This window comes from Camelus bactrianus, chromosome 21 (genome assembly GCF_048773025.1).
Source record: "Camelus bactrianus isolate YW-2024 breed Bactrian camel chromosome 21, ASM4877302v1, whole genome shotgun sequence".
Classification (NCBI taxonomy): domain Eukaryota; kingdom Metazoa; phylum Chordata; class Mammalia; order Artiodactyla; family Camelidae; genus Camelus; species Camelus bactrianus.
In genome coordinates, this window is record NC_133559.1 from 5,777,968 (window position 1) to 5,804,543 (window position 26,576).

At 52.2% G+C, this 26,576-nt stretch overlaps 2 protein-coding genes and 1 long non-coding RNA gene across 7 annotated transcripts; 1 reads left to right on the plus strand and 2 right to left on the minus strand.

The window, feature by feature from the left end:
* Positions 1–5,259: 5,259 nt before the first annotated feature.
* On the minus strand, positions 5,260–10,097 carry C2CD4D (C2 calcium dependent domain containing 4D). 5 transcript variants are annotated; one of them, XM_074349438.1, is made up of 2 exons: positions 7,666–10,097; positions 5,260–6,504 (listed from the first exon to the last, which is right to left on the minus strand). In XM_074349438.1, exon 2 carries the CDS (start codon positions 6,426–6,428, stop codon positions 5,367–5,369), a length of 1,062 nt encoding a protein of 353 aa, XP_074205539.1. In that variant the 5' UTR covers positions 6,429–6,504; positions 7,666–10,097; the 3' UTR covers positions 5,260–5,366. The 5 variants fall into 5 exon arrangements, with proteins under 5 accessions (XP_074205539.1, XP_074205538.1, XP_074205537.1 ...); XM_074349437.1 differs by having other exon boundaries at positions 7,433–10,097; XM_074349436.1 differs by having other exon boundaries at positions 5,260–6,601; positions 7,433–10,097.
* A 2,966-nt stretch (positions 10,098–13,063) lies between these two features.
* On the minus strand, positions 13,064–20,697 carry THEM5 (thioesterase superfamily member 5). The gene is made up of 6 exons (XM_010958401.3): positions 20,393–20,697; positions 19,245–19,446; positions 17,595–17,733; positions 13,981–14,091; positions 13,542–13,666; positions 13,064–13,251 (listed from the first exon to the last, which is right to left on the minus strand). The coding sequence occupies exons 1-6, from the start codon at positions 20,513–20,515 to the stop codon at positions 13,208–13,210; spliced, it is 744 nt and encodes a 247-aa protein (XP_010956703.1). The 5' UTR covers positions 20,516–20,697; the 3' UTR covers positions 13,064–13,207.
* Positions 14,137–19,069, plus strand: LOC141574354 (uncharacterized). The gene is made up of 3 exons (XR_012501287.1): positions 14,137–15,697; positions 16,916–17,017; positions 18,851–19,069. It is a non-coding gene; the product is annotated as an uncharacterized LOC141574354 (long non-coding RNA).
* Positions 20,698–26,576: the final 5,879 nt, after the last annotated feature.

The following is a 26,576-nucleotide window of genomic DNA, read 5'->3' on the forward strand; positions in this document are numbered from 1 at the left end:
AAGTGCCTGACCTGTGATTTGAACCCAGGTCTTTGTGACTTTAGAATCATTCACTTTCTATTTGACAAAGACAGGTGGCAGGAACGGGGGAGTTGGGGAGCAGAGAGACGAAGACAGAATGGCTTATTTGGGGGGGGTGCCTCTTCTCCAGGACAATGTCAGATTCATCCCAGTGGTTCTCGAGTTTCTTGAGGTCTCTGCCAACTTAGCCTCTGCCCTTTGCTGTCCTTCCCTAGAATTCCCTTGCTCCCTGGTGCCTCCACATAGTCCTGGTCTGCTGGGGCCAGGGGCAGGCCTGGAGGAGTGTGCAGAGGCTGAGGAGCAATGGGAGAGCAGAGGAGAGGAGACACGCTACACTGAGCCAGCTGCAGGAGAGAGGCCCCCAGGCTGAGCAGGACCCCTGGGACCTGCACTGAGGAAGGGCTCTGCGGAGAGCCACAGGGTACTACCTCCAGGTCCTGGATGTCACTAATTTCCTGCACAGCCTTGGCCCAGGGTTTGATTAGCTGGGCCTGGCTCTCCTGGTTACCCAACAGGCCGGCTGGCCAGGGGCCAGGCTGCAGTGGGGAGGCTCCCTGGCACCTCCTCCTGCTCTCAATCCCAGCTGGTAAACAGCAGAGCAGGGGCCAGCCACGCCTCAGCCTCGTGACTGCAGCCCACTCCCCCCAACCTGGTGCACGTGGCGCCTGGCGTGGAGCGGGCAGGCAGCTGTCCCTTCCCTTCCCTGCCCTCCCATCTCGCCATCATCCAATCGTGCCCCACCCTGGAACTTCATACTCTGCTATCAGCACCTCCATTCCAGGGGAGCCCCCAGGGTCTCCCAAGGGCTGCAGCTTAAGGGACAAAGGTTAGAAGTAGAGAAGGACTTTCTAACTCCTAGGATGGTTGACAGAGGGGTAGGGAGTGAGGAAGAGTGGAGTGGAAACTTTTGGGGACCTTCTTGTACCGAGAGTCTGAGGGCGTGTGTCTGTGTCTCTGAGCCTCTTCTGATTATCCCCGTGTCCTTTTGGTAAATGCATGGCCCACGCGTCTGTGTACACTTCTCTGCACAGAACAGGATGTTGGTCTGTTTTGGGGCTCAGCCCCTTGGGCAGGCTTGGAGTAAGAAGCAAAGCTCTCTGAAGCACCGCCCAGCCCAATGGCCAGCTGACAAGTAGAGACGGCAAGAGGCAGAGGGGCAGGGCTGCAGAGAGCGTTAGGCCCGTGTGGCTCCGCTCTCCCCCTCCCCGCCTGTGACTGGCTTTGCATCCACTCAGTATCCTCCATCTGTGTCTCTCCCTGCCAACTTCTCCCCGCCTATGGCTTTTCTGTTTTCTGTGCCTCTGTAGCTCATCCCCTTCTCTCTTTTCTCCTCTTTTAAGCCTCTCTTCCTGTGACTCTGGGTCTCTCGGGACCCTTCCTGCCCTCCCAAAGGTGGGCACAGAGTAGAAGCCCTGCAGAGCGCCTGAGGATGGGCACTTGGCCCTGGCATCATGCCAGGCAGTCCTGCCTGCCCCAGATACCACAGGTCCGGCTGCCTCTCCCAGCCACGCCACTTCGCGCCACTGTGTAAGGTAGGGAGGAAGTTGGGTTAGGAAGACAGGGTCCTGGCCTCTGGGCCTAAGCTAGTCACATGCTTCCTAGACATTCTCTACCCCTTCCTTGCCCTAGGCATGGATGGCTGGGTCCTGTCTCCCGGGGCAAGCAGTTCCCTTGGTCATCCTTTTGGGAAGTTCCCCCTCATGCCTGACCTTCCCCGCTCTGGGTCCCATGCAGCCCCTCTTCTGGAGGAGTCAGTCCTTTCAAAGCAGGGCAGTGGTTATTTCCTCCTCAAATACATTCTCACGTTCTTATGCAAGGAAGAGGCTGATAGAGATCAGAGAATCATTTCACCCCCCACGTGCCCAAGTACCCTTATCAGGCCAGGGAATCTCAACCCAGGGGGCAAGCAGCCTGGAGGGGGGGCAGGGTGGTGGCAGTGGCTTGGAACTGAGGAGCAGTCACCAACTTCTCTTTCCCGTCCTCCCCACCCCCTAAACCACAGAAACCACTTAAAGCTCAGTGCAAGCCTGCCCCTCTTGGGAGGGCCTGGGGTGGAAAGGTGGAAAGTATGTGGGTCCTGGGCAGCCTGCGTGCCACATATCAGCCCAGCTCTATCTTTCTCGAGGGCCACCTGCTCTGGGAAGCCTAATCAGTGATTCAGTGGAGGATTTGGGTCCTCCCTAGGAGGTCTGTGCCTGGGGAGACCTCAACCCACTGGAGTGACTCAGAGAGGGGGCTGTACCCCACCCCCTCCCTCAACCATTAAAAAAAAGACATCTTAGGCTTTACAAATATCTGTAGATCTCACAGTTGACACCCCTCCCCTTTCCGGTCACAAAGGCCACTGTGGGTGGAGGCACTAGTGGGAGTTTGACCCCAGCTCCTGGCCCTGAACTTTCCATGTGACCTGCCTGTACCACTTATCTGTCAATTAACATTTGTGGTCACTTAGGCTTGGACGCAGCAAGGAGGGCTGAAAAGCAGGAGCTCTGATTTTTGGAGCCAAAAGACTTGGATAAGAATGTAGACTGCTATCTATTAGTCCTCAGTTACCACATTGTTAAAAAGGGGACAGTAATATCTGTCCTGACTTGTGTCTGTGAACATACTTTGAGGCCAGAGCAGTCTGCACACAGGAGGGGTTCTTAAGACCTTGTTTGCCCCCAGGACATGCTTCTGTGGCTTTAGCTAGTGAGGAAGTTCCTCCAGGGACATTGTGGCCCCCATCATGTGGAAACAGGTCACAGCGGTGGACACTGACTGAACAGCTCCTGGGTGAAGTGAATTGAATTCCCACCTCACAGGCTCCACTGAGCAGCAGGTGGGGTAGGGGGTCTGAATGCAGCCACAGTCCTAAACCTTCCCTGCAGCCAGGGCTGATCCCCAGGCAAGTTTACCTAACCTCTCTGATCTGTCTCCTGCGTACAATGGAAAGAGGACCCACCTTACTGTGCGGTCGCAACGATGGACTGGCATAACAAGTAACGTACAGGACCTACTGGTACTAAGGACTGTGGTTAAAAAGAGATGTTTTGGTCCCTCCCTCCCTTTTTTCATTCCTATATTTGTCCCTTCTTCTCGTCACCTGACTCCCTATGCCCTTGTCTTGCTTTATTTTCTTCTGTGACATATTACCAAGTAACACTTCTACATGTTACTTACTCATTTTGCCACTTGTCTGGTCTCTGTGTCTGTTTCGATCGCTCTGGTGTCCAGAGCCCAGCGCCTCCTGGAGCTCCCTAAGTATTTGTTGAAGGAATGCATGAATGAAGGGTGTTGGGCTGCACCCTGCAGGCCTGGCTTCAGGACCAAAGAAAGATCCCAGGGTCAGCAACAAAGACATCAGTGGTTTAATGAGCAGGGGGATCTCACATGTCTGAAGCAAGGTCCTGGGGCGACTCCCTGCCACGTGGGGCGGAGAGCAGGCAGGACACAGTGGCAGGCTTTGCAACTAGGGGCAGGGGGGTTAGCAGTTTCAGGGGGAGTTGACGTCAGTTTGGCTCATTGTTTACCAGGGAAACCAGCAGAGGGGCACACCTCTCACCACCCTTTTGGTAAGAATAATCACTGGCTGAAATCTGGGGCAAGTACATAGGAAGGTCAGTCATGTGAGTAGGATACGGGTCGAACAGACACTGGTCGAGTAGGGGATGTACAGAGAGCAAGAGAACAGCCACCATGAGTGGCCTGACCACATAAAGGGTAAATTACCACTGCTTTTCTTTCCAGCTACTTTCAAATGGGCATCAAATCCAGTTGCTCACCAAAGGTTGTTAGGGGAGACTTGGGGCTGAAGTAGGACAGTACAAGGGACAGAGCTGGACCTACAGGTGGGCTTCACAGGCTGAGAAGATTGGAGAGCTATCCCCCTAGGGAAAGAGATGACCTGGCTGGGAGGTGGCAGCTGGTACTTAGGGACATTACACTGCGGTGAGTAAGAGCCTAAACTCCAGGGCCAGGCTCTCTGGGCTTGAATCCTAGTTATACTCTTCACTGAATGAATAAAACCCAAGGTCACGTTGGATAACAATATTAACAATAGTACTTAACCCTCATAGGAATGGCTGAAACGCTGTTGAAAGTTTCTTGCGTGGTGATCTCTGCATAGCTGGTAGTACTTACTATTATTTGGTCAATGCTACCACCTGGTGGACATCTGGAGCAAGATTTTCCTGGCCTGGGCCTGGGCCTGGGGCTACGGTCAGGGGGTGGGAAAAGGAACTGAGGAGTGTTCTGAATGGAGATGTGTGTTATGCTCGCATTGTTCATGCTGAGGTTCACCTGCATCCAGCAGGCTTGGCCCTGGTTAGGGGCACTGGGCAAAATGAGAAGAAGCCCACGAGGAAAGATTGGCCCGGTGCGTCCCTTCCTCCTTCCCTCTTGCCCTTCCTTCTTTCCTCCTCCAAGCCTGGCCTGAGCCAAGAGGAAGCAGCTCCAGCGAAGGTGGGGTGAGAGAAAAGAAGGTCACTGCTGACGTCAGGGACATTCAGGTAAGAGGGAAATACAACGTGACCTACATTTCTCTATCTTCCACACTACCCCCTACTCACTCGGGTAGACTTCTGGGCAACCGTGAGAACAGCTCTCATACTCTCTCTTCTTCCCCCAAGACCTCAACCCCTGGGACATAATATCTTGGTCTTTTGGTACCCAAGTGCGTCTCTGGCTCTTGCTCTAGCTTTATTCCCCAGGGTGGCACAGGTGTGGAAGGGAAGAGAGAGAGGACACCTAGAAGCATTGTGCGCTAGTCTGACATCCCCTGCCTCACTCAAGGCAAAGAAATTTCATCCCTCTTCAGCACAGATGTGAGTGTGAGTAGGACTGTAGATGGGTGGGGGAGTGCTGATTTCCCATGTGCGGCCCCAAGGAACCCCCAGGGGAAGTGGCTTCTGTTGGTTTCAATCATAGAGCTTTTTCTGGAGTGACTCAGTGATTGGAGGGCCCCCTGAAGGGGTAGGGGCCTTGTTGAACAGGAAACCTAGGACCTACCCAGCCCAGATCTACTGAACTAGAGTCAGTGTCTCTTGGGGATGGAGCCCAGGATTCTTTCTGCATGTGTAAATGAGCTCATCTAGGATTTCTGATGTCTGCTTATTCTGATGTTCATTCAAGTTTGAGAACCACTGCTTAAGGTCCTCTCCAGTTCGGACCACCTGAACGAGCTTCCTCCACCCCTCCTGTGACCAGGGCATAGGGAAGAGGATGGGCTGCAGATCTGAACAAGGAGAGAGATTCTGCTAGAGAGACACATTTTATTAGCAAAAATAAATACATGCCGGGCAGATGGAAAGAATGAGGACTGCAGAGCGGGTGGGGACCTCCTGAGGAAGAGACAGTCTCTCAGTCTACAGGCTGAGATGGGCAGGCGCCAGGGAGGCCCCGGGACCTAGCCCACCGCCTAAGGGGGGCAGCAGGGCTATAAGAGGCGTCTCACACTCCCCCAGCAGCACGTCCCTGCGGAACCCTGCGCCCCTATCCAGCACCTTGGCCTTCAGACTTCGGGCGGCCAGGTCTGGCGGGCCGAGCCCATCGAAGAAGAAGTCCTCATTGAAGATGGGGTTGGCGCTGCATTTGACCACGCGGCTCCGCTGGGCCTGCGGCCGGGCGCGCGGCCGCAGCCTCAGCACCACGCAGCAGCCGCCGCCGCCGCTCCCGGGGCCGGCCCGCGACAGGGGCAGGCCCTCGGCGCTCACCAGGCGCAGCCGCAGCCTCCCGGGCCCGGCCTGGTACTCGGCGGAGAGCCGTAGCTGCCCGCCCCGGGGCCGGAGGCGCAGCACGCTCTCCTTGGTCGGCCGCAGCTGGCAGCACAAGAAGTCGAGGTGGAAGAGCGGCGGCGCGGGCGGCCCGGCGCGGCGCGGCGCGGGCGGGCTGGCGTCTGCCGAGCTCGCCTCCTGCGTGCACGGCGACCGCGGCCTGGGCGGCCGGGGCCGGTCGGGGCCTGGCCGCGGCGAGCCGAAGGGCGACGAATCGGGCGACGAGGCCGTATCACTGTCGGGGGCCCAGCAGAGGCGAAGGTCCGGGGCGGAGACGTGCAGCCGGGACTGGGCCGGGGGCAGCCCGCCGGAGCGGGAGGCCGGCGGCCGGTGGAACAGGGACTCGCGCCGCCGCGTGTGCGGGCTCTCGGGCAGGAAGGCCCAGCCTTCGCGGCCCGCCAGGTGCGGCAACGAACAGGCCGAGGGGAGGCCGCGCCTGCCCGCGCCGCGCCCGCCGAGGGGCTCGGCGTCGCCTGGGTCCGGGAGCCGAGGCGGGATGAAGAACTGCGGGATGCAATCGGGGGTGAGGACGTTGGGGCAGGTGCGCGCGAGCGAGCCCGGGGTGCGGCGCTTAAGAAACAGGCTGGAGGGCGCCCACCGGGCCTCGGGCTCCGCGGCCCCTAGCCTATAGCCAGCTTTCTCCAAGAGCCACATGCGGTGGGCTGGGAGTGCTGAAAGTCCGATTTCCACGAAGCCGAGAGGGGCCAAATCCAGCGTCTTGGGTTAAGGCCTGGGCGAGGAGAGAAGAGCCTGCGGTGGGTGATGCTGCAAACGTACACCGGGTGGTCCGCCAACCCCTCCTCCGTTGGCCCACGGGGCTCACGGGCCTCGTGTTTGAGCAGGAAAAACAAAGGGCGGCAAAGTCAGGGTGCCCGGGAAGAAATAGAGGGAGCCCAGGGCTAGACAGTCACATTTTCAGATCAGGCCTCCAGCATCCGACTACACAGACCCTCCCATTGGTACTAAAGATGTCTACCCACGTCAGAGTTAGAAGGTCTAACACACCTACTAGAGCCCTAGGCTATTAAGAGAATAGAGTAACACCGCGGTATTAAAAGGTCTGTAGTCACAAACACCCACCCAGATCCGGAACCCAGCTTATATATACACATGTTCCCCCTGAAGAGACACCGCGGCCCTCGGCGGGCTCAACGCTTTCTTCGCTGCCCATTCCGAAGACTCTTAAGACACGGGCTCTTCTACAAAGTCTGATCTGGCGCCCCTCGGGGCTCCTCCCCCGCCCCCCTCCCACCCTCGCCGCGGGCTGCCCTTCCCTGCGCCGCAAGTTTGTCCAGGCTGAGCCATCCTTCGGCCCTGGCCCCACCTGCCTCCTATTGCTCCTCCCTCGCCTTTTCGAGTCGTTCCAGGCCAGAAGCAGACTCGCTGCACAGTTGGCTGCTTCCTTGCGAGCACCCAGGCCGGTTCAAGAAGACGCACCTCTCGGGGGCGCAGAATCCCACCCCTCGTCTGCCCTGACCGTCCTGCTCCGTGCCTCCCGGTCCTACCTCATCCCGAGTCTGCAGCGCGGCCCGGCTGTTGGGCCGCCCCTCCCACTCTCCACTCCTTTTCTCCCTAGGAAACCACTGAGCACAAAGGCAGCATTGATTCTCCGCCACCCCCTGAGCTGACTCCGGGAGGCCCCGCCGCCGCGCGCTTACCGCACCGCCTCGCCGCAACCCAGGGAGCGCGATGTTCCGATTTTCTGCCTGGGAGTCGGAGCCCACGGCAACAGTCGGGCGCCCAGAGAGCAGGCCTCACCTGTGGGCCGCCTCTGGGTCCTGGCCTCTGGCCAGGAAGCGTTCAGAGCCCGGAGGGGAACAGCTTCCTCTCCAGCTTACTACCCCAGTCCAGTCCTGGGAGGAGCTGGCAGGGGCCTCCGTTGCCTACGTACCACTTTTCCTGGATAAACACAGCTCTGTCTCTGTGGCCATCAGCCCGGCCTTCTTAACTCCTTCCTTCAGGTTTCTAGCGGCAAGCCAGCGCTGTGCCCTGGGGCCTTCTCTGGGAGTTGGGGAGGGCGGCAAGGAAGAGGGAGGCGGCCGTTAGTGGGCAGTGGCCTCCATCCCTCTGTGCTACTCTGGCTCCACCTCAGCCCTCCTGGGTGAAGCCCACAGCCATGGCCACACAGACGGTATCTTCTGCAAAGCCGTCTTTGCTGGAATCCTGCCTTGGCCCTGGTTGCACCCTTCTGGAACCATCCCAATTGCTTCCAGACAGAATGCCTTGCAGTGACTAGTTCTCTGAATTACACGGGACCAAGGAAAAGTGACCAGGCTCAAGATTTCTGGACATAGAGACACTGAGGGCAGAGCTTTTTCCATCAGGGAGTCGAGGTCAGGCTGGTCTGTGGCCCCATCCCCCCATCCTTGTCAGAAGTGGGTTAAACTGTACACATGGAGGGTGTCTCCCTCTTCCTTCTCCTGATTGAAGGCAGATCCTCAGAAGCACAGGCCACCACTTACAAGATGAGACCATCAACTGTACTCCAGGTACGTTCACTATCCTTCATTCCCTCCTAGGATATTTGCATAAACAAGTTCCTCTCTTAGGACTCCCCCACCCTCCTTCATTCTTCCCATCTGGAGGCCTCCACCGACACCCTCCCAATGAAATTAGAGGCTTCTGTTGTCTACTTTCACAGTACCCCGTTCTTTTCCTTAATGGCACTGTTCATAGTAGTTGTTTTTTTTTTTTTCTAGAGTTTATTTACGTAATTATTTAATGTCTTCCTCCGTTATTGGATGGTAAACATCACAAAGACAGTGCTTAGAACAAGGCAGGTGCTTTTCAGGATTTGTTGAGTGAATGAATGATATTAAGCAGAACTGTATCTGAATCAGTTCATTTATCCCTTCACGGTGCTGGGTCCTGGGGATACACAGAAGGGGAAGCAGCCTGAGGGGAGAGACATGCAGTAACAAAGGCAGCAGCAAGACAAGTTGTGAAATTCGGGGAACAAACCAGGGGATTATTTTAACATCTGATGCTTGAGGGTTTTGAGGGGGCAAATGTTTCTTTTATGGAGATTTTTGGTGACATCCAGACCCTCCGATCCTGTGGCTTGTGACTCTGCTCAGCCCTGGTGTCATTTCTAGGGAGGGTGGTGTGTATGGAGTGCTGCAGCCACGCAGTCACAGCTGTGGCACCCGTCAGCTGGGTTGGAGGGCTGAGCTCTGCGACTTACTAGCTGTGTCACCTCTGGTGTGCAACTTAATCTCTCTGGGCTTCACCTTTCCTATCTGGAAAATGGAGAGAAAATACCTAACTCTCAGAGTTGACATGAAGATTACATAAGACAACACACGGGCATCAGTTAGGCTGACTTCTGCTGAAAGTACACAAAAACAGAAACCTCAACTCAATCTAACCTGACAATAAGGACATTTCTGGCTTCTCTGATAAGAAGTCCAGAGGGAGGGTAGGATTCAGGGGAGTCTGATTCTGTGGCTTCATTCATTCTTTCATTCATTCATCTGTCCATGGTTATTGACTACCTACTGTGTGCCAGGCACTGTATACTGAACTCTGGGGATACAGCAGTGAGAAAACAGAGAAATCTCCTGGGAAGATGGACTTTATACTTTAGTGGGGGAGAAAGACAAGAGATAAGAATAAATTAGTAAAAAATACAGTTTATTAGTTTATTAGATGGGAATCATCAGGGGAGAAAATTAAAGTCAGGGAGGATCATAGAGGGTGTCAGGAGAGCATACAATTTTATCTTCTTCCTAACCAAAAATATTTTAATATAGGAATCAACGTGTGAACATTGAGGTGGTAAAATTAAGGTTACAAACATGAGATAAATATCTAATAATATACTTCTGATTTAATGGGAAACAATGGTTGTGACAGTCATGTTTAACACCTTGGTTAAGTAAAGAGACAAATGGGCAGGGGTGTCACAGAAGTATGCAAACATTTAACAGTTCAAATAATCCTTGGCCCTTCTGAGAAAATGCAGATGGCAAATATGTGGCAAGTATTTCTGTAAATGGTGGTTTCAGTCCATTAGTGATCATTCTGTTCATGCATTTAAAGGAACTGCGAGTGCTTCTGAGCACTGAAAACTAGATTCAAAGTAAGTCTTTGCCTCAACTCCAGTACGACTGTTTTGACTTTCTTCTTTCTCTTGACTGCACAGGAAGGATAGAGTACCTTTCCCTTCTTCTCTTGGGAGTGTTTAAATTAAGATTAGGCCCTTCTTGAGCATGAATAAAAGACAAGAGGTTTTTGGTATACAATGATTAGACTCTGGGTTTAATTGGTTATCAAAGGCAACTGTAAAAGCACAAAAGGAGACAGGATTTTTACATGAGCATATGGGGGAGGGCATAGTTGGTTTCCTTAAGATTTCTGACTATGGCCTCTAGCATGTCTCCAGCTTTTGGAGGGCACTGGATCAAGGACTTTTAAATCCATGTCAACCAATCCTTTGCCCATTATTCAAGATTGATGGTTTAGGAAGTGCGTGGTCTCGTTGCTAGAAGGAGAACATGGTCCACCCGCCTCTCCACCACTGCTGAATTTGTGTCCAGCTCTCCGACCCTGTTCCGGGCCACAGAAGGTGCATTCTCTCTGATGCCCGGAACCCCCAGCCCCAGTCCCGGATCCTGGAATCTTAGCTTAGGTCTGAACTTGAGTTCTTCACTTGTCAGTATGAGGGACACAGACTCATCCTGCCTGCCTCTGCCCATGCTCCTTTCAAACTGAGGCAGTGGCTGCTAGCTACTTATCAAACCCATGTCCATTTTTTCTACAACATAGAGTTAGACCATGTTCTCCAGCCAAACTCTCTTGTAATTCGGTGGGGTCTCGTGACTGAGGAAACACTTTGAGGTTTGCTCCCCAAACCTCCCTTGTGATTCTCTTTTCTCATCAACACCGAGGATGACTTTGGAAATCACGTGTTAAAGATGACAGAGCTTTCGTCAAGCCAGGTTCCTAAATGACTCCTAGACACCCAAAACTAGACTTTATATGAGTGAAAAGTTCATTCTACTTAAGATGAGGATTAGGCTATGAAGATGCAAAGGTTTATCTTTGGCATCACCATACTTAATAATGAGGTCCTTTATGATATGTCCCTTGGGGCTCTCATTCTTTGGTAAAACTTCTCTAATCCTTGACCTCTTCCTGGACGTCCCCTCTACCTACTGGCCTGGCTGGAATGCTGCCTATCTCTGTGCAAGCTGCTTGGTTTTCCACCCACTCCTCCACAGGCCCGGAGGAGGTACAAGCTTCTGGGTGGTCATTGCCTCCGCCAGTCCATTGTTCTCCCTCACATCAGACTTTTCCTCCTTGTAAGCGGGTACCAGCCATGGTGCTCTTTCATCCTTTACCGCTGTTCTTACCTGTCTCATCCGCCATTGCCCTTAGGTCTTGCCAGCTGACTCACACCTTTCTTTCACTTCAGGTTGGTTCCACTTCAGATGTCTGGTTTTCACCAGCAGCTGGGCCTTCCACATACCTTGGCCCACGTATACTTGGTCAATTTGTTTTCCTGATCCCCAATATGGCTTATCCAAATCATTGCCCTTCCTTCAGACCTCTTTCCCCACTGGTGGCTTTGCCTCCAGGTTCACTGAGGAAGTCGAGGTGCTCTGGCATGCATCCCCTCAACCTCCCATCCTGTTCTGCACCCCTCCACTCCTTCCTTTTGGTCTCAGACTCACGCTGATGCTCTCCTGTGACTCCTGTCTCCACTTGTGCTCTTGATCCACCTCTAAGACCAGATAGCTGTTCTGCTGGATGACATCTCTCTCCATCCTAGACTTTCAGCCTCTCTCCACTGGCTCCTTCCAAAGCAATTTATAAATATACACAAATCTTTCCTTAAATAACACAACATAACAAAAACAAAATTCCTAGAAAGAATCACCTAGGTTCATTTTGTCATTCTCATTTATTTTTTCATGCACCAGAAACTGGATTTTGCTCCGATATTTTGACAAAGGAGACCACCACCTTCTTTACTGCCAAATCCAAAAGCCTCTTTTTAGTTCCCATCTGCCTTGCCTTCTCTGTAGCATTTGATACTGCTGAATTCCCCCTCTTAAGGATGGTCCTTATCTTGTTCTTGGCCTCCTCAGTGGGTCACTGATTCTCTGCCCCAGCTTTAAGGCTTAGTGTGATCAAAGGTTCTGCCTTTGACCCCTCTCTCTGTCCTTCCTTTCTTTCCCCTCCCGTCATTCTCATGCCTCCCACCTCCTCTTCACTTTCATCCTGCATAATCCATTCCCAGGGGTTCCATGTCAGTTTTTATATTGATGACTTACAAACTGAGTCAGTGTCTCATCAGTCCTGAGTTTCACGTTATAATATGTAGGTTCCTGCTGGTGCTCACCACCTGGGGGAAGTTCCACGGGCGCTTCAATCTCAGTGCATGTGAAACTGAGCTCATTCTCTTCCCCCACCTTCCAGCTCTGCCACCTGGAACCAGCAAGCTGGAAACGTGGAGTCATCCTCAGGAGTTCCCCTTCACAGATCCACTTTTCACAATTAATGGCAAAGTCCTATACTCTTCCATTTGTGACAGTTTCCACATTTCTCACCTTCATGGCTTTGAACCATGTCACATTCTTACTGTCACTAGTTTGGGGCCCTGCAGCGGTCTCCCAACCAGTGCTGCCACCTTCAATCTTGCTGACCTCTTACTGCCACCAGCATCATCTTTCTGAAAAACAAAACTTTTATGTCACTGCCCTAGCCCAAACCCTTTCAAGGCTCCCTGTTGCCTACAAGACAAAGTCCAGGCTCCACTGCAGGGTTTATGAAGACCCCCGTGGCCTGCACCTGCTGCCACCCTCTTCTCCTCCCCTCAGCTCCTGCCCTGCTCAACACCTTGCTGTTCTCCACAGTCTCTGTGCTCTTTCGCCCTTCTGTGCCTTTGCTCAGACCAGTCCCTCCTCTTGGAATACCCTCCTCTCACGCGTCTGCCTGGTGGACACTATTTAACTTTTGAGATTCAGTTCAAGCACAGCTTCCTCTAGAAAGCCTTTTCTGATCACTTTCACAGAGTAGAGTTGACCTCTCCTCCCTCTGTCTGCGCTGCACCTACAATCAGAGCCATGCTGGTGTGTGAGGAGCTCATGGGCTGCCCTGCCCCCGGCCCACAGCTGTGTATCTCGAGGCCAGGGGCCCTGTCTTTCATCGCTGTGTGCTTGGCGCCTCACCCAGTGCCAAGTACCGGGCAGGTCTCAGGACATCTCTTCTTTTGTTGCTGAAGGGGAAGGTGGGTATGTGGGAGGATTTTGATTTCCAACTACAGAAGAGTCTTGGACTGAGAATGGGGCTGCAGACTTTATTTACACAGAAAAAAGTGCCCTCTTCCTCATGTCACCAGGTACTTCCAGGGCACCGCTTCCTGCCCTGCGGGGGGCCCCAGGCGGCAGGGCAGTCAGTGGTGTGCTCTCCTGCAGCCACAGTCGCTCTTATTGGGGTGACTCTTCTTCCAGCTGCATCTGGAGGAAAACACCTGCAAGAGAAGAGTGAGCCAGAGCAGGTGGTGGGCACTTGATGGGGTGCTCAGAGCATTTGCACCCCGTTACTTAGGACCTGGGTCCTGTCCTTGTGGTGCAGTTTGGGCCACTCATACATAGAAAAAAAATCCTAGTTGGGTTCCCCTTCACTTTGTCTGTGTCTGCAGCAGGTGACCAACCCCACTCTAAAAAGCTGGGCCCCAGCTTGGGACTGGATCCCTAGCGTTTGTTCTGGGCTTGGTGGTGGCAGGATGGGGCCTGGGGCTGAGGCTGAGGACCTCTTTACCTGAGGCTTTGGCATAAACTGTCTGCTGGTCTCTGCTCTGGATGATGCAGGACAGGTACATCTTCTGGTCCTCAATCTTTTCCACATTGATGTTCAGCACAGCCAGAGAGCCCACTGGGACAAAGCTGGGAGAGGAAGCGGCTTAGCCCCTCACATGAACCCCTGGCCCCCATCCCTCCACTGCTCTGCCCCATCCTTCTCTTCACACCCCCCCCCCCCCCGCCTCAGGGACTCAAGTGGCTCCGGGCTTCGGGCACACCTGCCAGCTACCAGAGTCAGGCAGCAGAAGTTTTCTGGCCAAGGACCAGAGGCCTGTGTGGCAGCGAGCTGGGGAAGGAGAGTGACAGACAGGGCTTCTGTGCCCCAACACAGGATGGCTGCCCCCTCAGTGGTGAAAAGGGCTATGACTTTGGCCAACACCCCAAGGATCCACACTTACTTTTTGTACTTGATACTGAAGTTTAATGTGAACAGCCCCTCTCCGGCCAGGTAAGCAGTTTTAGAAAACGCCTCATCCGTCATGGTTGCCAGGGACCCTCCGTGGGCAAACCTGGGGGTGGGGGCAGGGAACAAGGCCAAGGCTGGAATCACCCCACCTATCTTTCCCTAGGAAAGGCAAGGACACAGATCTGGATCCTGCCTGATCAAACCGGTCAAAATCAGCTGAGTTTTCTTCCACGTTGCTACAGCATGTGTTAGCAATCACTGATATAATTATTTTATTTCACCAGGAAAAATTTGTTTTTCTGATAGTTAATGGAAAACCTTTTCTTTGATTCATCACCTAATTGCTGGTAGCAATCACTGTAATTTGGAGAGGTGCATCCTACAAGGAATGGAAAAGCCCCTGAACTTGCTGGCTTTAGTCTCGAAGTCATGGCCTTGGGCCACACTCTCACCTCACCAGTCACTATGTTGAGGCCAGTGTTGAGCCCACATTTTCAAGATGAGTAAAATGTGAAAGTTAACTTAGGACCATAAAGTGCTGACAGGATGGAAGCGTGAGCAGTGCTGCCCGTGGAAAGCCGAGAGCCGGCTTCAGCAGCATACTGCAAACCTTTGCTTTCTATAAGGTGTGTAAAATTCTCATTCTTATCTGTGTAAGCTGACCTTCATGCCAAAGCTCCCTTGCTGGTTAAGTTGGGTAAAATAGGAAGGCATCCAACTTTCGAATGCAGATGACATGAAACAGAGTCGAGTTTTTGATTTTCAAAAGCACGATCCTGCTTCTCCATGGACCAGGCCAGCTGTGCCTGCCGTACCACCGTGGGTTACTCAGCTGCTCCTGCCGCCAGGGGGCTTCCCGCACCCTTGCTTCCCCCTCCCTTGGGTGGAAAGAGCTGGGGACCTTGCAACCTGCACCTACCTGGTTTTACTCCGTGCTCCACCATCACTACCTATTTGATCTTGAGCAAGTTGCTAAACCTTTCTGAGCCCTAGTTTTCCCACTGTGAATTATGAATAAAGATAATTTCTATCTCATCAAATCAAATGAGGTAATGTTTACAAAACTTCAGGTATGCTTCTAGTCACTTCCCTTCCCTCATTGCTTGAAAAAGAGGGAGTTGCTGCCAAAGATCCCTAAACCTGCTCGCCCTCATCCTCACTGGCCAGGCAAGGGACCCTCTGGCAAGTGTGTAGTTGCTGCAGTGTAGCTCTTGGTCAGCCACGAACCTACCCCTCCTAGGGGTTGAGTGAGTACTTTTGAGATGATAGAAAATACATATATTGGTCTCTGCCCCTGATTCCTGGCACAGAGCTCCTGAAACCCTTATAATTTCCTGGGAGTGTCTTTTGTTCTAATGACTCTGGGTGGCTCCTGGTTGAGGGCTGGTCACCAGAAAGGCCAAGCCATAATTAGAAGCTTGGAATTTTCAGTCCTCCCTCTACCCACCCCATTCTCTTGAGAAGGGTGAATGGCTGAAAATGGAGTTAATGATTGATCATACCTATGTGATGAAGCCTCCATAAAAATCCCAGAAGTATTGGGTTCAGAGAGCTTCCAGGTTGGTGAACACATCCACGCTGGGAGGGTGATGCACCCCAACTCCACAAGGATGGAAACTCCTGCACTTGGGACCCTCTCAGACCTCACCCTGTGGGTCTCTTCCATCTGGATGTTCATCCTTTATCCTATCTTTAATGAACCGGTAAATGTAAGTAAGTGTTTCCCTGAGTTCTGTGAGCTGTTCTAATAAATTAATCCAACCAGAGGAGAGGGTTGTGGGAACCACCAGTTGCAGCCGAATCTGCCAGAAGTTGTGGGTAACCTGGGACCTACTGCTTGCACTTGGCATCTGAAGAAGGGTCAGGGCAGCCTTGTGGGATTGAGCCCTTAATTTGTGGGATCTGACACTATCTCCAGGTAGATAGTGTTAGAATCAAGTTAAATTTTAGGACACCCAGCTGGTGTAAAGAGAATTGCTTGTTGTGGGGAAAAACCCTCTCACATTTGGTGATCAGAAGTGTCAGAAGGGAAGTATTCTGTGTGAGAGCAAAGAAGACACAAAGGAAAGAAAGATGGCAGGGAAGACCTGGGTTTTTCTTTGCACAGGAGACAGACCGAACTGGGTTTTTCTAATTCAGCACTTGTCTCTTCTCTGGACTTTCTCCATCCACTGGTCTCAGTGTTGGATGGTCTTCCTCTACCTTTCCTGCCCCACCTCCTTGAGCCATTAAATAAAAATCAGCCACACTCCACCCCTGTGTGCCCCTGCCTTCTTATGGGTTTTCCTTCTTTGAAGGGGGTGATCCATGGCCTGGGTAGGACTCTGACCTAGTCCCCCAGTATCTGCGTGCACCAGTGTGGAAATCAGAGTCCCCATGGAAGATGCCTTTGGGGCGGCCAAGTTGACCAAGGGCTGCAGTCTGAAATCTATGGCCTGCAGAGGCGCTGACATCTAATTAAGCTCTTTGAATTCTGTTTAACTGCAACTGAGTCTCTCTCAGGCTTTGGGACCCTAAAGCTGCTCCTTCCCCCTCCTCTCTCCGCTCCCTTGCAGGAACTCTGACACCAACAATAGCCTTCAGTGACTGTCTCAAGCAGGAACATAGATAAACAAGTTTATACTGTACAGCACAGGGAACTATATTCGATATCTTGTAGTAGCTTATGGTGAAAAAGAACATGAAAACGAATATATGTATACTCATATATGACTGAAGCATTGTGCTGGCCACCAGAAATTGACACAACGTTGTACGCTGACTATACTTCAGTGAAAAATAAAAAAAGCAGGAACAGGGATAGAGAAAGCAGACGGCCTTGGACTTGGTGACCCAGTGTCCTGAGGCAAGAGGCGTAGGGCCAGCCTAATTTCCATTGTGGATGTATTTATGTCCAGTGTGAGTTCTTTCCTGGGGTCTGTTCTCAGTTTGAAGGCAGCAGAATACAGTGGAGGAAGCAATGGACTTGGAGTCCCAACTCCTAGATTGGAATCCTGGACCTGACCTTGAATCAAGCCTGTGTTACCTTGGTAAGATGCCTTACCTCTGTGTGCCTCAGACTGCTCCTAGGTCAAACATGAGGTTTAGATAGATGGTGTCTGATAGCTATGTTGTGCTTTACAGTTTATGAGCCCATACACACAGGCCCATAATATCATATCTCTCAGCCACTCTGGAAGCTAGATACTATTGCCCCAAGTTTTAGATAAGGAGACTGAAGGCCAGAGGTACAAATGGCCTACATGGGGTGTCTAGGCCCACAGTGGCAGAACATCACTGGAAGCCTGGCTCCTAATTCCAGATCTTGTCCTCTTCCAAGTCTACCACATCCTTCTCAAAGTGGCTTCCAAGACTCCGTCTTACTGGAAAATTCTCAGACCTGAGTAAGGAGGCGCTCCTTATGTGCACAATGGGGACTGGACCAGATGACCTAGGATGTCCTTCCAGACCTGATACCATGAGACTAAAGCCCAGTGTCCCCCATTCCCCACCCAGCTCCTTGGAGGGAGGTACAGACTCCAGGGGCTGGTTATGCCTGAGTGACCAGCTGAGCCAAGTGCAGGAAGCAATCAGAGATGTCCACCCTGGCTCTGCCTGTGGCCTTACCCTGGGATCCCCTCCAGATAGGGGCCTGGTTGGAAAAGACAGACGGACTTCTTCTCCCTCGGATGGAAAAAGATGACATACTCATAGCCTTGTCCTTCCACTTCAGTGCACCTGGTGATAATGCGCCAGTCATTTTTGTCTGGGGAGAGATGGGCAGTGTCACAGCAGAAGAGAGCGCCTAAGGATGTGGGTTGAGCCTGCCTCAGGTATAGATGAGGAGAGAACCAGAACAAACAGGCTGTGCCCCCAGGGAGCCTTTAAGAGAACAGCAGAGGCACCGCCCTGTCTTCAGGGAACCCTGTCTGAGAGGGGCACAGAACAGTCCTCAGGGAGCCCTGGTTCTGAAGTGGAAGAAAATTTTCCTCAGGGAGCCCTTCATGTGGAAGGAGAAAAACTCAGTAAGTTTCTTTCTTGGGGGTAGAGACAGGATCAGAAGCTGTCAGGACTTTAAGACACCTTAACCATTGAAAATTAAGATTTAAGACATGTAATTCATATATAATTCAAAACAACAACAGTACTAAACAGGAAAATAAATTCAGAAGAGCCCACTAAGGTTCTTATTTTTCACCCAGGGACCTACAAGAACTATATCCTTTTTGGGTAGAAACCAATTTCTTTAAAAATTTTTCGTACACCTGTTTTTGTATTTTTGTTTGTTTGTTTTGTTGCTGTTCTGTTAACCCACAGCAGTCTGACTACTGTAGCACTCACTTGTGCTCGGGCAGGAGGAACACATACATGAATGAGAGACAAGCACGCACACGCACACGCACAGGCACACGCAGAGAGATGGAAGTAGAAAGCGCCATCACTCTGACCTGGCGGAGAGCCGCCTGGGCCCGGCAGGTCAGGGTCAGTACGCCAGCGCCTGCAGTGGGCGATGGGGGCGTGTCCTGAGGCCTTTTGTGGGTGGGGAGGACTTGGGAGAAGGCTTCGACAGGAAGGGAAGAAGACCCTGCGAGAAGGAAGACGCGCAGGGAGCTGAGCTGGTGGCTCTCCAGCAGGTGCGCTCTGGGCTGGGAGCAGAGGCAGCTGCTAGGGTGTGCTCAGTTCAGAGGGGAGGAGGAGAGCCAGGGACCTGATGGGACACTTTCCTCCTCCACCTGCCTGGGCCTGCAGCATGAGGGGTGGAGGTAGCAGAAGGAACTTCTGCCTGAGAATTGGCACCATTTTCTAGGCTTAGTCTTGCTAGCTCTGCACTCACATAAAGATAACAAGTTGCAGAATAGAGAGTAACATTTGTTTTGTTGGAGGTTTTGCAGGACCATCATGACCTGACCCACAGGGACAGCGGCAAGAGCAGAGAGTTCCTACAGCAAGAAATTTGCAACAACCAACCATACCCCCTCCCCTTTTCTTGTATAAAAAGAGCCTGTATTCTGACTTGAGGAGGATGGTTCTCCAAGACATTAGTCTGCCATCCTCTCTGTCTGCCAGCTTTCCAAATAAAGTCGCTATTCCTTGCCCCAACACCTTGTCTCCTGACTTACTGGCCTGTTGTGCGGGGAGCAGAACCAGTTTGGACTTGGTAACACGTGTAGATTTCCTTCTGGAGAGTCCTTGAACACAGAGAAAGGGGCTGGCTGAACTGACCCGGGTGGGCTGGGTTGCATGTGTGCCAATTGGCCCTCTCTGGCCAGGCCTCACCTGAGGTAACCTCTAATCCCAATGGGAGCTTGAACCCCTGGATGTGCTGTCTGTTGGACTTGAAGGAGGGCAATTTGACCCAGTCATCAGTCTTGGTCTTCTCCAGAAATTCGTGGTACAGGCTTAGCATGTCTGGACACCAGCTAGCATTGGGAAGGGCATAATCCTTCAGATCTGCCTTTGGCCGACAGAATCTTGAGACCTGGGCAGGAAAAATCAGGGAGACTAGACAGCTTCCTGGGAGGGGGGCTGCTGCTTGGGCTGTGGGACCTCTAGGTAGTATGCTCCTGGGTTCTTGGGCTCCTTAATCCCTTCTGCCAGTGTAGACTTGAAGGAAATGGCCCCCGGGGACTCCTGTGGGTGACCAGGCAAGGGGATGCTAACATGCAAAGGAAGGGAAGGAAAAAGATTGGGACCAACAAGTAGAGGCATGCTGCTCTGTGGTGGTGTATTATAATTGTCTTGTTTTAAAACTTGTGAGCTGTTTTTTAAGGCTGAGAATAGCTAGTATTAATTAGCCCCACTATACAGATGGGGAAACTGAGGAAATATGGCTAAGGTTGTCAAGCTTGTGAGTGTGAGAGCTGGTGATCAGACTAGAGCTCATTCTGAGACACTATCCACCCTAGGGGGTGCGACCACAGGTGAGGACCATTGTTACCATCCCATCACCTCAGAGGCTACTCCAGCTCTGTCTGCAGCTGAGGGCCTGCCCGGGAAAGGGTGGCTCCTTTGAAACATGTTTTAGGCACCCATGGTGATGTGGTAACATCTGCGGGATGAGGCAGATGTTACCTCTATGGCGCCAGATGCTCAGGCACCAATCACAACCACAGGCAGTAAGACAACTGCTTGCTGGGACCATCCACAGGGTCCTCCCCCTGGGGCCAACACAACTCAGCTGCAATAGTTTGAGTCCCATAGGAGGAGAGTGTTTAGTGGCCACACAAGATCCAGATAAGGATGACAGTATCCTGGCAGTCTTAGTTCGGGGCTACTTGGTTTCCTTTGCCAAATCAAATAGCTCCAGACAAACTGCGCACCTGCCCTGGTCACAGCCTGGGAAGAGGAGGTTTGGGGTGCTGCTTATACCCTTAGCCCCCAGGAGAAGGGCTCAGCCCATCTCGCTGAGCTAGGAACTCACTCACCCGTAAGTCTGTGGAGGATCCGAACGCTGAGGCAGGGTTGATTCTGGGCAGGAGGAGGGGGGCACGAAGAAGGGCTCTGTGGCGCCCAAGTCCTGCTGCCACCTGGAAGCCTCGCCTGATCATGGCTGAGCACTGGAATCAGAGTCCGCAGGGCTGCTGATTGAATCCCGAGGAAGCAGCAAGGTGAGTGAGCGCTTTTTAATTGCACCTTGGGGCTGTCGGTGTAGCCACCTCTCGTTCTAGTCTCCTCTCTCTCCCAAGGCTCTTATTAGCGAGTTTCCAATGATTAGGCAAGGCTGGGGTAGTTTTATTCAACACCCACAGATGCTTAGGGCCTTTAGCTGGTGCCAAGCCCCACCCAGCACTTGGGGAGGGGCTTACAGTGCTTGGGCATGAATGCACAGCAGGACTGGCCTAAGTTCAGAAAGAAATATTTGCCAAAGGAGCAAAAGAAGCACATAATTAAACAGTATAGAGTACACATGAAGCTTTGCAGAGCTGCCCTAGATTTTTTTTCTGGGGAAAATCCAACAAAATTCCCAGAAAGGTAAGAGAGATCTGATTCTTGATTGAAGGGTGTTGGTGGAGTGTCTGTGCATGTTGGTGGAGCTTTTGTGGCATGTGCTTTGCAGCAAGACTCTGAAAACTCTGGTGTGATCCTGGGACTCAGAAAACCAACTCACAGCCTTCGGACATTCCCTTCTTCTATTTCACACACAGGGCAGCACAGTGAAGCCTCCACTTACTGGTCTCTGGTGAGAATGAGGTTGGAGGGGAAGGAAGGCCTTGGGAGGCGAGGCCAGAAAATCATTCAGGGAGGAAGCGGCTTAGCAAGGGCTCTCTGTGCTGTAGGAACCCCAGGGAGGGGATTATACCAGCAGACAGTGCTGGGAGGGAGGTGGGGAGCGGGACAGTGGAGGCTTTGTCTGTGATGAGCCTGGAGAGGAGACAGTTCTGAGTGTGGGAGTGGTGAGTAGCGCTCAGCCTGTGTCTGCAAGGCTGTGGACTTTTGTTTGGTGGCATTGTTTCTTTTCTTTTCTTTTTTTATTGAAGTATAGACAGTTACAATGTGTCAATTTCTGGTATACAGCATAATGCCCTAGTCATACATATACGAATGTACATTTGTTTTCATATTCTTTTTCATTAGAGATTATTACAAGGTATTGAATGTAGTCCCCTGTGCTACGTGGTATTACTTCTTGATTGAATTAAAACTGCCCATTTTCAACTAAAAGTCCCAGTTTTTAATTCATTAGAATAAAGCATGAAAAAAAAAAAAAAAGAATAAAGCATGTTCTAGGCGGGGAGGGTATAGCCCAGTGGTAGGGTGTGTGCTCAGCATGCACGAGGTCCTGGGTTCAATCCCCAGCACCTCCACTGAAAATAAATAAATAAGTAAATAAATAAGCCTAACTACCTCCCCCACCAAAAAAGAGAAGAAAAAGAACAAAGCATGTTCTAAAGGTCAGAACTATGCAAAGGTGGAATTAGAGCTAAGATGATGATATTTTGGCAGATTCTGAAAGATCAGGCTGGTTTAATTTGGAAGTTTAAAGGTTTTGTCTCACCTTCTGTATTTGGTGGCCCTAGAAGACTAGAATATAAATATTTTCCTTACCTCCTGTGAAGGTTTGAATGAAACTTCTTCAAGGACTAGGGGGACCCAGTGTTTTGGTTGATTCAGTCTCTATGTCTAACCATAACTATCCGAATTAATTGTCAACATTTAACAACAGGGAGTTTCATATAAAACAGAAGTCCAAGGATCTCCAGGTAAGTGGGAAGACCTGGCAGCAGGGCATCTTCATTCCTATGCAGGAGCAGTGGGCTGGAGCTGATGCCCCGTGCCCTCTAGCTTGCCCCAGGCCTCCCCTGGTACTGGGCATTCCTTCCTTCATTCCTTCTGCCAGCCTCGATGTGTGATGCTTGGTTTGGGAAATGGAATTCGAGGAGGAGACAGGAGAGAAAAGAGGAATCTTACAAAGGGCAGATGAACTGAAGAGCAGGCTGAGGAAAGGGGAGCAGGGAGAAGGCTGGGAGTTGATCTCAGGAAGGTTACCCCAGGAGGAGGCAGGGGCTGTGCTCCCAAGAAGAGTCAGTAGCTGAACCTGGGAAAGGAAATTCTTGTTTCCTCGCCTGAGTTCATTCCCTGGTTCCTGACACAGAGCTCCCAAATCCCTGGGAGTTTCTTGGGTGCTAGGAGTACTTCTGTTCTAATGAGGTGACTCTGGGTGGGCTGTGGACAGCCTCAGGATGGGGGCTAGTCGCCAGAAAGACCAAGCCATGATTAGAAGCTTGGAATTCTCAGTCTTGCCTCCCATCCTTCAGGAAGTGGGCAGGGATTGGAGACTGAGTTAATGATCCATCATCCTATGTGATGAAACCGCCATAAAAATCCCAGAAGTACAAGGTTTGGAGAGCTTCCTGGCTGGCACACCCTAATTCCACGGGGAAAGAAACTCTTGCACTCTGGATCCCCCTAGACCTTGCCCTGTGGATCTCTTCTTCTGGCTGTTCATCTGTATCCTTTATCCTTTCCTTCATTTTATAGTAAGCTGGGAAACGTGAGTGACAGTGAGTGTTTCTCTGAGTTTGGTGAGCCATTGTAGCCAACAATCAATTCCGAGGAGAGGGGTCATGGGAGCCTCTGATTTGCAGGCAAGTCAGATAGAACTTGTGGGTAACTTGGGGCCCGGTTACTGGCAACTGTGGTGATTTCCAGGGTTCAGCTGGACACTGTGGTTCAGGGACATACAGAGGAATTGAAGCAATATGGTTGAGATGATCAACCTTTGTTTCCCGGCTGGGAAGGAGGAGGAGATCTGGCGATGCCTGTGATATTTAAGCACAGATATAATGGGATCAAGGGTGTGGCAGGTGGAAGGTAACTAGAAAGATATCTGAGGAGAACGTTTATGGTGATGGCAAAACTGTGTGTGTGTGGGTGCTGAATTCTGGCAGCTGGAGGATGGAGGAAGGTGGTTGTGTGAGGCCATCTAGGAAGAGAAAGATTAGGATTGTGGAGAGCACTCTCTTTCCCCCCGTTCTGATTCCTTTCCCACCATTTCACATATCTCGTCACATATCCTACGTGTATGCTGGGACTACAGCTATCCAGGGCTGTGGAAAGGTGCTTGACTAGTGCCCGGAACATGGGTTTTGGCCACAGCCCTTCTCCTTCTGTATGGACTCAGCTCAGAGAGAACGAAGCACCCTCGGCTGAGAGAAGAAACTTCTCTTCACACCTGGATTCTCTGGAGAAGCAATTAGGAACCAGAAGGAAGTCAGTCAGTGAAGGTTCCGCACAATTCAGAACTTCTGTTGGGTTCTTATCTAGCTTGTTGCCTGCCTGTTGCCTTTCCTGTTTGGGACCCTGTCGGAGAATGTTGAACCTGGGGGCTTCTCTCGCCAACATATGACATGTCCCCAGAAGCCCATCCTGGGCCTGACCGGGCACGCAGGAGAACCAGCTATGGTGAGCTGGTAAGTGCCCAGCAGCTCCTGGCGGGGAGGGGAGGCTCTGACTGGTAGCATTTGCAAATTCTGTGGTGTGAAGATTCCCATGGTGGTGGCTGATTTCAAGCTACCAATATGAAACCACTGACCCTGACTGTGAAGGTGGAAAAAGGTGTGCACGAGCTGGTTGACCCTGGCTCCAGCACACCGCTGAACTAGAAACTTCTCTGGCTTGGAGCCAGCTACAGGGGTCACCAAGGCCGTGGTAGGTTCAACTGATCACTTCTTGGTCCCGCGTCCTTTCAAATTAAACTCGCGCGCATGTCTCTCTTTTGTAATTCGCTCCCCTCACGAGACAAACTCTGCGGTAGCATTTAGCCTCCCCAACCTGCCCTCCTCCCTTGCTGCCCGCCAAACAAGTTCATAGGACATTTTTTGTTTAAAGATTTTTGTTTGTTTGTCTCAAGATATTTAAAAAGGAAAATTATAACATTTCCAGGAATTGCACAAAGTCGTCCTCATCTCGGGGGGCCCAGGAAGCCCTCTCAGCTCACTCTGGATGAGTGGTGGAACTGCCCCGATGGCCCGCAGGGCTGGCCGCCGGCTCCCTGCTGCGATGAGGGGGCTCCTGGCACTCTGGAGTGGCTCTGTCCGGGATGGCCCCCACCTGGCCTTTCTAGATGAGGGAGGAACTTCCCGGTAGCCTTGCTAGGCGCCATTGCTACTGTGCCCGCTGGGACTCAAACCCCGTCCGAGGGCTTGGCGCTGTAGGCTCGGCTGCCCTTTTCCCTCACCGTTCATGGCTGATCTCCAGGCTCCTGCCTAGGCTGGCCCCTGCCCTCAGGGAAACTTAGTTTTTTGACCTGCCTGCGAGCTAAATGTCAGAGGGCAGGCTGGGCAGGAGCAGCTGTGCAGAGCAGAGAGCGACAGGCAAATGTGAGGGTTCTCAGAGGTGGCTGCCCTGGCTCTGTTCTGTTTAGGAGTTGCCACAATAGAACACAGGCCCAGTTTCCAACTCTTCCCATGTTTCCAGAAAAGCCAGCACAAATCCAGACTTCTATGTGAAGTCTTCTAACTTGCAAATGTTGCATATAATGTATAGAAATTTTGCATGAGCCAAATCAAACGTCTCTGATTGGCTCTTGTCCTACAGGCTGCTGACCACACCACCCGGTTGTAAGCTCCTTCCTGGGCCTTTCTCACGTCGCCCTTCCAGAGCTCTTGTGCTTGTCTGCCCAGGACCTCTTCTGTCTTAATCGTCACATGTTGGAACTCATGTTGGGTCTTTATGCTGCTTCAGGGCTTTTGCTTTATCCAATTTTTCCCCCTTAACAGAGGCACTGGGGATTGAGCCCAGGACCTCAAGACCGCTAAGCACTCACTCACCTCTACCCCACAGTTTCTAAGATTCTTGGTCTTTGCTGCGGGTGGGAAGTGTTCATTGGAAGCTCTGCCTCAGACTAGTCAAGACAGGAGAAAAACCTGTCTTCACCAAACCTGGGGCACAGGATGAAGTGATTGTTAAGTGCTCTGCCCAGAGGGGTCCTGGATGGTGGGCTGATGGGATGCCCACCTGGGAGAAGAAAAACACAGGGAGGGCAGGGCTGTGGCGGAGGACCCCGCACCCAGGGAGCTGAGCAGCTGCTGAGCAGGCCCTGGCTCCAAGTGCAGCTGCCTGGTGTGGTCACCGGGCTGGAGGAGCGGGGTCCCAGCAGAGTACAGGGGCCAGGACAGAGGGCAACCTTGAGCTCCCCCCCAGAAATGTGAGATCTCCCCACACTGCTCGGCTGGAACTGAGTTCCTATCTGTGGAATGCTAAGAGGCAGAGAGAGGCAGGACTTCAAAGCTCAGAAAGTGACAAATCCTGAAGGGTGTGTGCGTGCACGTATGCTCAGGTGGGGCTCGTGGGCCTGGCCAGGCCTGCATCTGAAATACCCTTCCGCAAACCCAGACAATCACTTGAAGGATAGTACCTTCAAACCAATAGGACAGTCACAGGACGTCACTGGCATCTACTGTCCCAGCTTGGGGTACAAAGTAAGGCTACATTTCTTTTTAAAAAGCATATTAAGTGACTGACCCCTACCCCCATGATATCCTGAGCTTCCTTCTCCCCTGAAAACTCTCAAACAGGGTTTCACTAACTGTTGAACCAGCTCAGGAGCCAATCTCGTGAGCCCTCCAAGTACAGCTGATGGCGGTATCACCGACCGCTGCCAGATGCCCAGGACTCCCGCCCCCTTCCTCTGGGCCATGGGCGTCCTGGGGGTGGAGTGTGTTCACACAGGATGACCAGATGGGTTTGCAACCAAGTCTGTGGCCCTGATGGGGCAGTGGTCCAGCTGATCAGTCACGGAGGGGTGAAGGTGGGGTGAGAGCTGTGAAGGCAAGTCCTTATAGGTCCCCAGGAGGGATCACCGCAGGTAGTGGGAGCAGATGGAGGCTGATGCTCGCTAAGTGATTCAGCTCCCAAGTGGCTCCCAGAAGCCCTGAACACTGTCCCTCTCAGGGGAGTCTCCCAAGACTCTCCCGCCTCCTGCCCACCTCTGTGCTTCCCAAGAAAGCAGCCCTCACCTTTGTTGGGCAATTTCCCCTGCTACACCCATAGTCACCCTCCTCGGCCTCCCCTCTCCCCAGCCAGCCCTCAGACCTCCACTTAGTCTGGTGGGAGGCCCATTTCTTCTCGGTATTCTTCCCTCTTTCACAAGACTTCCCAGAGCCCACA